The 13,713-nt window shown below is 34.9% G+C and overlaps 2 protein-coding genes across 3 annotated transcripts; one reads left to right on the top strand and one right to left on the bottom strand.

Annotated features, from left to right (window-relative positions):
* Positions 1-651: 651 nt before the first annotated feature.
* LOC117422009 (signal recognition particle subunit SRP54-like) lies at positions 652-8,252 on the bottom strand. The gene is made up of 17 exons (XM_034036590.3): positions 8,128-8,252; positions 7,533-7,740; positions 7,339-7,436; positions 6,854-6,945; positions 6,017-6,101; positions 5,671-5,775; positions 5,484-5,550; positions 5,165-5,222; positions 4,895-5,045; positions 4,603-4,751; positions 4,182-4,282; positions 3,821-3,907; positions 3,388-3,461; positions 3,015-3,123; positions 2,509-2,679; positions 2,084-2,179; positions 652-1,330 (listed from the first exon to the last, which is right to left on the bottom strand). The coding sequence occupies exons 3-17, from the start codon at positions 7,414-7,416 to the stop codon at positions 1,239-1,241; spliced, it is 1,515 nt and encodes a 504-aa protein (XP_033892481.1). The 5' UTR covers positions 7,417-7,436; positions 7,533-7,740; positions 8,128-8,252; the 3' UTR covers positions 652-1,238.
* Positions 8,253-8,290: 38 nt separating this feature from the next.
* Positions 8,291-13,333, top strand: LOC131697599 (uncharacterized). Of its 2 annotated transcripts, none has more exons than XM_058987682.1 (8): positions 8,291-8,707; positions 8,875-8,996; positions 9,921-10,059; positions 10,763-10,821; positions 11,369-11,479; positions 11,671-11,777; positions 12,179-12,269; positions 12,674-13,333. In XM_058987682.1, exons 1-8 carry the CDS (start codon positions 8,611-8,613, stop codon positions 12,788-12,790), a joined length of 843 nt encoding a protein of 280 aa, XP_058843665.1. In that variant the 5' UTR covers positions 8,291-8,610; the 3' UTR covers positions 12,791-13,333. The 2 variants fall into 2 exon arrangements, with proteins under 2 accessions (XP_058843665.1, XP_058843664.1); XM_058987681.1 differs by having other exon boundaries at positions 8,293-8,707; positions 10,700-10,821.
* Positions 13,334-13,713: the final 380 nt, after the last annotated feature.

Here is a 13,713-nt window from a genome sequence, read left to right as displayed (position 1 = left end):
CTCAGAGTAAAAACAAAACAAAAATACACAAAAAAGAAAAACTAAAAACACCGAATTTTCAACACCTTGTTTTCTACAGACCTTTGCAGTCTGAATTGGGTAAACTCAATTTCTCCAGCCACAACTTCATTTGTAACAGGTATTGACAAATTCATTTGTAAAGCAAAGGTGATTTAAAGGTTTAAAGGTGATGCCTAGGGAGTGACTACAAAGTAGTGGCAAGTTCCATTGTAATTCATGCTCATTTAAATTATGAATTAGTGTCTGCTCCACAGGTGAAAATGGTACACACCCCACCAAGGTTATATTACAAATCATTAGGAGCCAGCAGTATTATGAGAAGTAAAACCAGTTGTGAACCTACATCCACCCCATAAGCACAAATACTGTGTTTCGGTTTGTCATGTTATGAAATGAAAATGAAATGAGAATACATTAGAAAACAAGGAACCGAGGCAGTCTCTATCTGTAAAAATGCTGTACTACATTGGCAGTTACTTAAGAATTCAAATTCTTGTTTATTTAAAAAATTTTAGGAGGATAGCCTCTTAAATAAAACAAATGTCAGTTATGTCCTGGTACACACACCAGATTTACAAAGGGCCATTATAGTTTTATAAACAGTAACATAAAAGAAAGCAAATGACAGAATAACTTACAAATCTTAAATTTTATTATACAACACATTTGATGACAAAATAATGTCATGGACTAAAGTCCCATTTTGCTTAATTTTTCACTGGTACATTGCCTGCCTATTACAGCCAGATTAAATTAAATGCAACTAAGAGGAAATATAATTTTTCCAAAAAACTGAAAATCTCTTCCAATTACAGTGCTCCACCTTTATACTGCAGAACAGGTTGTAAGGCGGTACGGTCATGGCTCCCATTTGCCCCATAATGCCATTACACTAACACTTGTATTCTCATTATAAGGTGGAACACAAACAGCACGGTCTCTTAACTATGGCTCCCGACTACAGAGTTATAAAGGGGGAGCACTGTACCTACTTGCAGATTAATATCACTGAAATGTTTAAAGTGAGTAGTGTTGCTGGGGGAAAATTAAACATTAAAACAACACTTTATAAAACTGAAATTCATTTGTTCAGTTATTTGAACGAATTCAAACTGTTGGGCAGTATAAAGTTGAAACACACCCACCACAACTCCTGTTTCCTAAAAGAAGATTGTTTTAAATAAGGTTTAATGACACAGTTTATTAAGGCTTTGTCTTCACATGTTGTTGAATTCCATCATGCCTTTCATGTTGCCTGCAGCACCTTGCTGAAACTGTCTCATCATAGACTGGAGCCCAGCCATGCCACCTGCAGCACAGGAAAACAAACATTAGAACAATACCCTAAAAATAAACTCCATTCCTTCCTCTTAGAAAGCAAACTGATTAGTTAACTTTATGGCTAGTGTAACCTAATAAATGCACAAACTATATATATATAAAAAATAAAAAAAAACACCACACACTATAAGCACTGTGGATATTCTTTTTATTTAAAAAGATTTAGAGCTCATAATAAACTGAGCTTGTTTCCAAAAGTGTAGCTGGGTCATCAAACACCACAAAAATAAGAACAAATCATCCTTGTACACTGTACAAATTCAACAACAAGCAAAATAATGGGATCTTGATTGGCCAGCAGTGGTCATTTTCTAATTGATATTTCTACAACCAAATAATATTCAGACTTAAACCATTTCTTAGGCAGGTTGCATCTTAAGTTTCAAAATATTTATGATGCTAAGGATCTACTATATCCAAGAATGTCCTGTCTAAATGTAATGGGTTGAAGGATGGACACAAATTAAACATGCTTCAAACATAGGAGAGCACTATCTGCTAACCATGCTGGGGCTTAATGGGTCTGTCTGGTAAGCCACCGACACTGCTTTCTTCTACAGCTAACGGTGTTGTTTGGACATCTCCCAATCAAGAACAGAATCAATACATGTTGCTTACCTTCTGTCATTTAATAAAAATCAGAATCCAAAGTGGGTTGGCTACAGTTTGGGCAATTGAATATAAACTACTTAAAAAAGAGAAAGTGGTAAACATAACATACCCATGTGGTGAAGAACTCTTGGGTCCATCATTTTCGCCATTTGCTGATTCAATTTTGCCATCTGGGATGGGTTGACATTCTTGGACATATCGCCGCCTATCAAAACAAATATATTTTAACACTAGACACATCAAATTACTGCTGTATTACTGAATTATTAACTTGTACATTATATATACAAATCAAGGAAGGTTTCCTGTTATGTAGCTGAATTTAAACAAATCTGAAACCTAATAATATCCAGTGTCAAAATTTAAGATGTTGACACTTTTTTTTTTTAAACTACATAATTATATATTCTGTTTACACATATATATATATATATATATATATATATATATATATATATATATATCAAATGTAACCTTACATAGCATTTATCAAAAAATAAAAAAAAAACATTTAATTTCAAGGTGTTCTATTACCTTTGAAGAGTCCCTTGATGCCACCCATCTTTTTCACCATCTGTGCAAATTTGGTATACTGTGTTAAAAGTTCCTGTACATCTCTGGTGGCAACACCAGCTCCTCGTCCCACTCTCTGAATTCTGTTAGGCTGTTTGCTGAAAAGCTTGGCACCATCTTTACTGTCCAGCTCTAAAGAAAGAAGTGCCCCAGTCAATTTGAGAAGAAACTAATAGTATAAAGTAAACCTATTCAAGACAAGGAGTCTTGTTTAGTTAGTGAGCAATAACTCAAGGAGTATATGCTGGCAATTATTGTCAAGTCAATCTTTTGGCTTTTAAATAAACAGTTATGGGCTAACAAACACTCAGCACCAAATTAAACAAATATTACAATTCTAACAAAGTAATACTTTCCTCCTCCATCCCTCAATGATCTGTGAGCCTCAATCCTTTACAACCCCACTGCAGGTGTTAAATAATATCCACAAATGTCATAGTATATTTTCATCCACTCTTCAGTTTTACCTTGGTCATTCATACTGTCCATTATTGTCATTAGTTTCTTCAGCCTGGCCATTGACTCCTGCTCATTACCTTTGCTCATGAAATCTGTTCCAAATCCTGGAATCATGCCCTAAGAAACAAACAAACATACATACATCAACCTTATAACCCTCCATTGTTAAATTACATGTAACAAACATAACTAGTGCTGAACAGACTGTCAAATAATCTATAGAATATTGTTAAATTGTCAAATTATTGCAACAACAACAAAACAAATCCACAAACGTTTTAAGTGTTATAAATCTAGGACCTAGATATATAAAAATTAAAATGTACTAAGATTTTGCTTTGGGTTAATGTACAGGTCTAATGACGCTCAGATTTTACTTACCATGATTTGACTAAAAGGCCCCATTTTCATGATGTTTTGAAACTGCTCATACATGTCTCTCAATGTAAACTGACCTAAGATAAGAATAAAAAACACAAATTTCAGCTAAACACATACCTAATATTCATAGTATGGACTCTACAATGTTTAAAAGACAAACCATCCTGTTCCCCATACCAAGGCATTGAAGGTTTATCAATTTAAAGCTTTTGCCAAATCATTATACAGGACATTTACCTTCATGAATGTTCATTAATTATACACATTTTAATGAGAGCGGAGATCATGACAACAAACAAGAACAGTGTTTACAAAATCTACATTCAAGCAACCCGATCAAATATGTTCTCCTTAGTGTCCATAGTTAAACAAAGAAATAAACGTCACTTAAATCAAAAATAACCAAACACTGGATGAACATTAAAATACTTACCATGTTTCAACTTGGCTATCAAGTCTTCATTGTCATCCAGCTTAAGTTCATTGACTTTGTCTATCAATCCCTCAATGTCTCCCATACCTGAAAAAATAAATGACAAATGACCATTAGTAATCACAGATGCTCATTAAAATGTTACAATACATACGTCAGTAATTATGATCCTGATTCAAGGCCTATGAATGCTTTAAAACCAAAACAATACAATATTCCATCAATAAGAGTCTCGAAGCCTTCGTTTCCAGTACCAGTTCACTTGCTTTCTGATCATCACAGTTCAATGGTCTACTGAAAAGTTAAACTGAAAAATGATTTTTCAGGTCTACTCATGAGTCACTAAATGATGAGAACTAACCAAGAAGCTTGCTGATGAAGGGCTGGGTTTTAAATGGCTCAAAGTCATCAATGTGCTCTCCAGTACCAATGAAAATTATAGGGCTTTTGGTGGCAGCAACACTAAGGAAAAAAACATACAAACATTGTTTTAAAAAAAACATATCAGCGTTCCACATATCAGAGTTACAGCTCCAAATTACTATACAAGATGCCATCTTTTGCAGTTTGGACGAGAGAATTATGAAGCAAAACTTATTTTTGTAACTTTAGATTTGAGCTAGAGCGTTGACATCTGCACAGGATATGATGAAGCGGAATTCTGACCTATCCTTAACTGTAATTGGTTGATTTCTAATGCATTATATCTTATCATGAACAATGTTAAAACTTAAATGTGATAAGCACCATTTCAGCCAGAGAGAAACTAACAAGATACTTACGCACTGAGAGCACCCCCACCCTTTGCATGTCCATCGAGTTTGGTCACAATCACAGAAGCCACATCAACTTTATCTTTGAAAGCTTTGGCTTGTGCTTCACAAGCTTGACCGATAGACGCGTCCATCACATACACAATATTATCTGGTTGCTATAGAATAAAAACAATTCAGAAGTAAATCATAATAAAATGTAACTGCATGTATTTTTATGTCTTAAATTGAAAAAAAAAAAAAAAAAAAAAAAAAACTTTACATCACATTTATCACATTGTTCATGTTGAGACTGACTTACCACAGCATTGGAAACCTGAAGCATTTCTTCGAACAAGGAGTCTTCCTGTTTATGACGACCACTGGTGTCAACGATTATTATTTCAAAATTTTCTTTTTTGAACTTTTCCACACCATCTGCAGCTATAATAACTGGGTCCATTTCTGTGTAACTGCAGAAAACAGAGAAGGTTTAACCTTCCACTTTACCACTCAAACTATTTTAACAAATGGCTGTAGTAAGGTGATGTAATGTTGCTTATGTGGTTAATTCTTATTTTACAGAGCATACCTGCCGTAGAAAGGAATTCTTGCTTTTGTTGCATTCTGTTTCAGCTGATCAAAAGCACCTAAAAAGCAAAAACAATATTACTTTTAAATGGGATCTTAATGCTGAGAAATCAATTTCAATAATAATCTGAACCAGTTACTGTCCTACATGTCATGGCTGGTTAAAATAAAATTGTACATGTGTATACAAACATTTATAAAATAATTATGTATTGAATACAAACTACAAAAATACTAACACCCAGCTTATAAAAGCATGCATATAGATATATATTTTATTCCATTTCATAAGTTACATTGTTTATAATGTTCAACATTACCTGCTCTGAATGTGTCTGCACATATCAAACATGTCTTCCAGCCTTTCCTTTGATAGTAATATGCCAACTGTGAAAATATACAAAAAACACTAAGCAAAAGAAACCATACATCATTTTAAAGTCAACATACATCTCTTATCAACTAGAATAAGTTCACATTTCAGCAAAGGAGAGCTTTATTTCATACCTTTGAACAGGTTGTTGTTTTTCCGCTCCCTTGAAGACCAACAAACATGATAACATTATTTTTTCCTTTCGTTGGTGTCCAGGCTTTGACTCCTGGATCAACAAGCTTTAAAAAAAAGAAAAGTATTTTATTAAGACAAAAAAAACACACAGAGACTGAATAACAAAGACCCAAAAGCCATCTTAAAGCTTTGTAACTTTTATAAGCCAATTTCCAGCACTGATCAACCCCTAGCCTTGGTAATGTGTACATTATTTTCTGCTTATTTTTCTGTCCACCAGGAGTCAAGCAGCTAAAGGCACAAGGCCTACAACCCTATTACTTCTATATCAAAACATAAAAGTACCTTGACTAGTTCTTTGAAAACTGCATGCTGTATCATTCTTCTTTTGTTAAGACCAGAGGCCATTTCTTCAAGATCTATTGCTGCCCTACAAAAGAATTTAGAATATATTATTGATGATATGAAAGCAATGCAAGTCAAGTCCTTTCAACAGCCAGAGTGAAACTCGTACAGATCTTAGTAGATCACACTGCCAAACAGCTTTCAGTTACACATTTCCCTGTGTCAAAACATTTTGAATAGCCATATAAAGCAATATAAAAGATTGTATAACTGTAATATTTAAGCCAATTAACAGCATGCCAGCAACTGTTCAGATGTCTAGGATCTAACCAGCAACGTTATTTTTATTTGTTTTAAATGTTTTTATACTATTTATATATCAGAAAAAAAGTTCTGATGGAAAGCTACAGGTGTTTTACAAATTAGCAAATTAAATGTTTAATCACAATTGGAAATTATTCTCCAACTAGATGCAAAAACGTAAGAACAACACATAAACGTGCAGAGCGGCCCGCATATATCACCATTCAATAAGGCAATCTAAACTAAACAATATCGTTATGATGCAGTTCCCTTGTAACTGGATAATCGACTCTCCCGATATATGGACAAATGTGACGTGTCGTACATGCGTGTTTTTATACAGCCTTTACGCTAACTGGTCCTATAAAAAAATAACGTATACATCTTACTAAACAGCAGTAAACATGTACGACCAGTGTTCACACAGACAGACACCATTTTATACCCCAGATACAAGGGGCTTTTAAGTAAAGTAAATAATGAATGCAACAAATGGCCCAAATAAAAGGATTGGCATACGTTTCATATACTTACTTGACATTTTCTCTTAACTGCTTAACGAGTTTTATATTTACGTCTGCTTCTAGTAATGCCGCACAGACTTCTTTGAGCATGGCATTTAAAACCTGCAGGAAAAGTAACCAAGATAATGTAACAGTTAAAGCAACTGCATTCTTTATTAGGTTCATACTAGATGAAGGAAAAAAAAAAAAAGATTTGGCTACTGCAACAATTTTTGCCCCATTCAGAATCACTATATCAAATGAACTTCTAGCAATAACCGTGCCTGTTAAACAGTAACATAATTAGTACTAGAAATCCATCCCCGTAGACAACAATATGCCTGTGACTGTGCCAGAATCAGATGTATGCAATTCTACATCATGTTGACTTACATATTAATGATTTAAGCAAACTAATTAACTTCTATGTTTTTCTTTTTACCAATCAAGAAATATGGCATCATGCCTCGCCTGTATTAATACAGTGCCAAGTGTACAATAAATAATATCACCTACCTCTTCATTGATGATCGTTGCATTGCTCAGCGACCGCAGCGCTGATGTTATTTTTCTTCCAAGATCAGCTAACACCATTTTGACAACTTCTTAAAAACCTGATTTATAAAAGAAACACAATAATTCAACTAAACACGTTAAAGCCACCACGACACAGTAAATTGTGCAACAGAAAAGAACAGAGTTCAAATTACCAATAATCTGGTGAAAACGCAGTTGTAAATACAACTGAATCAGAAAAAGTAAGGCCTGCTCGGCTGTTCAATACGAAGATCCTCGGACTCAATCCATAAGGTATCCCAGCTGAACGGCGAGGCGTTATGTGTTGTAACAACAAGAGTAAGGGACAATCCTGGGCTTTTTACACTCCGATTACCAGCAGTGGCAGTAGTACCTAAACGACTGTGGGCAGTGGAAAGTGTTATTTAACAGTAAAATATGTGGGAAAACATTAATAACGTGCTGTTGTGTTTATTTACACGCAGGACATATTTGTTACGTACTTTTTATTTACACAACAGGTTACAACAGATGAATGTACACTTACTACAACATATTATACACAGAACATGTAAAATAAACCATAGCTTGCTAATGAAGTCTACCAGTAATAAAGTAAAAACTAAATAAAACATGATACGGTCACACAACAAACCCGCTGGGCCCTAGCATACTACGATGGATTTGACATTATAAATAATTGTAATAATACACAATAAACGCGGCACAACTGTTTTTTTTTTCTGAAATAGCAATTAGGTTTAATAATAAAGAAAATGAAATGCGTACCCAGTAGAATATGAACAAACGCTAAACCTCTTCTTCCGTCCAAGACCACATAGACCCGTCACCATTAAAATCTGACCCCGACCAGGAAACGGTAACCCCTTCCTGGTTCGCAACGACCCGCCCCTTCCGATTTCGTCAAGACAAAATATTCTTAAGGTGGCATGTTTAATTTGCTGCCAGACTTGCTTGCCATTTCGCCTTTTGGAGTGTTAACGAACTACTGTACTGCAAGACTGAACATCACTATCTTATGACCACATTCGTAAATTTATTTTTTACCACAAAAAAAACAGACCCTTAGTTAATAGGATGTTGGAATTTTACTGTTGCACTTCCGCGAACGGGAACACCTTAACTGTAAAGTCTGTGCTTGGTTTCATACTCACATTTGTCAATAAATAACACGCGATTTCAAACCGGACGTGCTACAGCGTGCAATTTTTTTATTTTCTTATTTCAATTGTATTGTAATATACATTAGTAATGGATTTTTCAACTGCTAAAACAGCCGTTCTCGACTTGCTTTCCAAAGTAGAATCTAGTGAACTCTCCAAACTCGTTCAGTGGTTAAGGGTATCCAGTAAGAATTGTATTTCATATTTCTCAAAACACTAATTTAGAGTATGAAAATGTTATTCACATTTTAAGTACTATATTTCCATTTTGGAGTTTCGATGTACACAGAGATGCACGGACCGGCTGAAGTGCACACTAATTGAAACATATCTTTTTCATTTGATATTTTAGATGAACTGGATGAGTGCTGCACTGACAACAACGACATTATACTTAAAAGTATTGCAGAAGATCTTAGAAGTTGTTTACCTGTGGAAGCAATGGTTAAATCAGAATCCAGAGCTATTCAGAAGGTACAGTAGATGTTTTTAATTATCTTGATTTTTTCAATGGCAGTGTTGCAGTTTAGTGACTGCAACTAAAAAAAAGGAAAACAAATAAGCAATAGGCTATATTCTCCACATTATGATTTCGCTGATAATACTATGTGTCAACCTTCCACTCTACACACACTCCCTACAAGGATTTTGCATACAGTGTTGGGGAGTAACTCTGTAACGGGAACGATTCCTTTTTCAGACAGGCAATTAAATGTGGTAACGCATTACATTTTATGTGCAAAAATAACGTAGCAAGTCCAACATGTCACATGAACACGCTGTTTATATCATCTTTCAAAAAATGGTGTCAGTGGAGGGGTTTGATAACTGGATCTTCAAAGAATATTTCAAGCTTCAGCCTGGCCAATCTGAAGAAAAAAAACAAAACAAAAAAAAAACCTCTGTTAAATGGAAACTGTGCCTGAGAAGAAATATTTGTAACAGTAACTAGTTAAAATGTTGTTCAAGTAACTTTTAACTGTAAAGGATTTGTAAAACACTGCCATAAAACAGTAGTCACTCACTGTGACGTCATCCACATTATAGAATAGCAAAATGAGACGAGCTGTAAATAAGATAATTGCTCTCCAAATGATGTGCAGTTTTAACATATTTTAACAAATAGCCATGCAAATAGCCATGCAAAGTGTCAACTTAATGAGCAGGGATGGAAATAAGACTCCTATTGCTTAACGTTTTCACCCATTCCAGGTTTTACTACAATCTTGATTAGCCACAGCGTACAGGTAACAAGCTCAGTTTTATCTTATTAAACCAGGAATGGATCAAACTGCTATGTATTGGGAGTCTTATTTCGATCCATGGTGAGGCCTGTATCTACTTTGTAGTAGGCAATGTAATGACTTGCTAAACTGATAACATGTACTGCATTTTTAGATGCAGAAGAATCCAGAACCTACGATTCATGTAGACGCGTTCCTATATGATGAGGAGTTTGTTGACTCTCTGTGTGAGGAGGGGAAGATGAGCAGGAACTACTGTTTAAACTGTGGATCCCACAACACTTCTCCTTTGGGTTGGTTTATTCAGTTTTGTACTACTGGTCTACCTGATTTTCCCAACTAAGTTGCTTGTACAGTATAAATACACTGAGAACTGACCCTCTGCTTAGTTACTGTGGTACTCTTCAAAGTCAGGTGCTTAATACCTGTGAGATTTCCAGTGGTTCCTTTTTTCCATCCCACAGAAAGTGGAGACCAAGAACAATGTAATTGATGCAACATTCAGCATTGTTCAGGACTTGCACAAGTGTGACATTACATGACCAAAGACACAATTATTTAAATAGTGAAGTGAATGACTATACCAAATCTGCTGTGTTATCCAATTTGTGACACAATAATAGATGGCGGTAAAGCAGAAACTCTGGGATCCTAAAAATGAAGGATGTTGAGGACATGGGAGCCTAACTGACTGACTGGTACAATGGTTTAATTTCTCAACGTACACTGCGGTGGAAACAGAAAGGCTTTTCTACACATTCAAATAATCGCTCACTCGCCTCTGGTTGAAACCTGGCTTCACTCTCATGGTTCAAGTCTGCACTAATAAGACATATGAAATGTGCACCTTATTTGTTTAAAGCAGTCCTATAAGTAGGGTGCAATGTTTGTTGTAATCCACATACTGTACTCGTATCCTTGTGTTTTACCTAGGTTTCATCTCACACTCTTTCTCCACAATGGAACTCAAGTTTCTTTTCCATCATGTATTACCAGATCTGACAGGAAAAGTGCTTGTTGATGTGGGCTCCAGACTTGGGGCTGTGCTGTATGGGGTAAGGCTCAATACTGTACTATTCACACAGAGACAGGTCTGTCTTTTCAATATATGTCTTTCTTTGTAATATATTTAAAGTATGGTGCCTATTTACAAGTAGGGATTATTATTATTATTATTATTATTATTATTATTATTATTATTATTATTATTATTATTATTATGATTTATTTATTTATTTATTTATTTATTTATTTAAATCTGTTTTTATGAAAAACTACATTTAATATTCAAGAAAGTGTTTTACTGTTTTTGACAAAGCCAACAGTAGTTTAGAGCCTTTTCATGATTTTCATGTTATCCAACTTCATATAATTCATTAAAACAAGTTTTAAAAATACAGCACACAGTTTTTTAAATCTTGAGTAAAACATCCTTTTGCAAATAATGATTAATCAAACTAAAATAATTCCAAAAATACAATACCAGTTTTACCACCCCCTTAAATTTTGTGTTGATCAATGCCTTGATACAGTATAAACACACTAAGGAATTTATATTTGTTTTGTAGTAAAAATTCAAACCTTGTGCATTTTTTGTTACAGGGCTATTTATACAGTTCTGCCTCCCAGTTAGTCGGGGTAGAGATCAATGCGGATTTCTGCCAGCTTCAGCAAATGGCAATCACAAAGTATCACTTTAAAGACAGAATACAGGTATTCTTTTTTCTGTTACTATTTTTACAATGCATGAGGTAAATACATTGGGCTCTACTATAGTGAAGGGTTGTATCTCAGGAGTTCCTGTTGCTGGAGGAGAGGTGTTACCATTACAGTGTTGTTCAGCTCACTTGGCGTTGTACCTAGATTTCAAATGCTCAGGTCTTTATCTTCATTTCTGTTGTTAGGTAGTCCATGCAGACATTTGTTCCCAGAGTTCCCTCCTGCAAAATGCTGATGTCATAGTTATGAACAACGTATTTGAATACTTTCTTGATGCAGAAGAACAGAGCAGGTAATTATTATTCTAATTTGCAATTGTTAATAGCTTGTGTAAGCTATGAATCTGTTTTAATCAGTGAAATAGACCCCCCCCCACCCCACCCCACCCCCAAAAAATGGGATTATATTCAGGTGTATATGGGTGTTTATTTCATTGAAGGCACAAAAGAGTTAATGACATCATTGCTCCCCTGAAGGAAATATTATTAATTAGACTTGATGCCAACTTGTTTACTTATATCCTTAACCAAAAGTACCTAAACTGTAGGTAACATTACCGTTCTATTTTCTTTTCACAAACATTTTTAAAAATTGCAGTTTGAGGGAAAATACATTAATAAACAGCCCTTTTTGATGTAAAATTGATGTAAAAGTCAATATATAAATAATATTTGTTTCTTGTTTCCTGTCAAGGGCATGGCAATGTGTGAGTCAACATACAAGAAAGAAAGGAGCCTTATTGCTAACTGTGCCAAGCCTTCAAGAATCAATTGAGCGACTTCAGGTAAATATCCTAATTTCAGGTGAACTTGATCGACCCTAGAGAAAATAAATCACTAACTGCAAAAAAAAAACCAAAAAAAAAACAATGTACTAAAATCATTAGATCTTTGTTAGGTTGGCATTTACAGCATTTTTAATAATTCAAGAAACAGTTTATGTTCAAGCTATTAAACTGTTAATACCTGGTATTGTGATTTGTGTGTTTGGTTTTGCAGTGCAGGATTGTAAGTGGCTGATCTCAAATTGGGGTCTGTAGAAGGGCAGGATGCATTTAAACCTGATATTATATCAATATATCTATATTTACCTGTCTAAATGTGACTCTACAATGGAATATTGGTATGTGTATGTAGTGGTGAACTGTTTGTTTAAAATTCTTATTATATTTTGTTTTTTTTAATACAGTTTTCTATACAGCTTAATCAATGGGTGGAAGAAGTTCCCCTTGACTATGAAGTATATCTGGGGCAGGACACTGATGCAGATGCACTGAAGCAGGTCCATCTCTACAGAATACTTTAACTTATCAAAGTGTTTAGGACAACATCTATACCAAACTACTAGTGCCACAATTCAGAAAGAAGGTGGTAAAACTCCTAAGGAGTACTAACATTTGAAACTGCTGTTAAACCGCATGTAGCCAAGCATTTCAACAGACTCTGAGCCTCCTAGTTCTTGGATTCCAAAGGTTGTGAAATATTCATCATGCTAAAATAAGTGTGCTGTAGTTTGTAAATTACAATGGCTTTGCCATGCGTAGGCCTTTTATTCGCCACACTGTTTTTTGTTATATATATAATTAAAATAAGCCAGGCTCTTTTGCATAGTAGTTAAGCCTGTGGATCTGGTTGCCAAACCCATGTCTGCCTAAGGAAATCGGAAGCCATCATCTTTAACAAATTTGTGAGTTAAAGCTGTTTGAAAAGGACACTCAAAGACATGCTTACTAACATATTTTTGTATAAAAAAATACAATTTGATTCAGAACAACAACAAAAAATCAATTTTGCATGTTTGAATAATATCCAAATTGGACAAATAAATCTAGATACCTGTGCTGAAAAATATGTTGCCGTTTTGTCTTGTATCAGCTGTGTAGTTTATATTCCTATGACCATGGGCTCAGGATGTGGTTCTCTTCCTTCAGTCATCCCTCCCTCAGACCCACGTCAGCTTTGATCATGAGGGTGGGAAGGAGGGGGGCAGATCCAGCTAGGGAGGATGTGGCTTCCTGCACATTTATATTTCAACCCTCCTTCAGATCCTTCTAATTAGACAACATGTTGTACTCTTCAAAACTGGTGATCTAAGTTAAGTTAATGGAACGTATGTGTAGTTTTAATCACGTATTGTATCTTCAAAATAATGGAAAGAAAAGTACACTACCCACCAACAACTATAGTGACACAGGGCAGTATTACTGTAGTGTATACTGTATGTGTATG

The sequence above is a fragment of the Acipenser ruthenus genome, chromosome 15 (genome assembly GCF_902713425.1).
Source record: "Acipenser ruthenus chromosome 15, fAciRut3.2 maternal haplotype, whole genome shotgun sequence".
Lineage (NCBI taxonomy): Eukaryota > Metazoa > Chordata > Actinopteri > Acipenseriformes > Acipenseridae > Acipenser > Acipenser ruthenus.
This window is presented reverse-complemented; position numbering and strand designations above follow the sequence as displayed.

Coding starts and splice junctions, on each gene's coding strand:
- LOC117422009 (XM_034036590.3), bottom strand. CDS start 7,416: ATGGTGTTAGCTGATCTTGGAAGAAAAATAACATCAGCGCTGCGGTCG. Junction 5,046..5,164: donor AGAATTCCTTTCTACGGCAG/GTATGCTCTGTA, acceptor TGTTTTCTGCAG/TTACACAGAAATGGACCCAG. Junction 4,752..4,894: donor TTCAGGTTTCCAATGCTGTG/GTAAGTCAGTCT, acceptor TTTATTCTATAG/CAACCAGATAATATTGTGTA.
- LOC131697599 (XM_058987681.1), top strand. CDS start 8,611: ATGGATTTTTCAACTGCTAAAACAGCCGTTCTCGACTTGCTTTCCAAA. Junction 8,997..9,920: donor AATCCAGAGCTATTCAGAAG/GTACAGTAGATG, acceptor CTGCATTTTTAG/ATGCAGAAGAATCCAGAACC. Junction 10,060..10,699: donor CCACAACACTTCTCCTTTGG/GTTGGTTTATTC, acceptor TGTTTTACCTAG/GTTTCATCTCACACTCTTTC.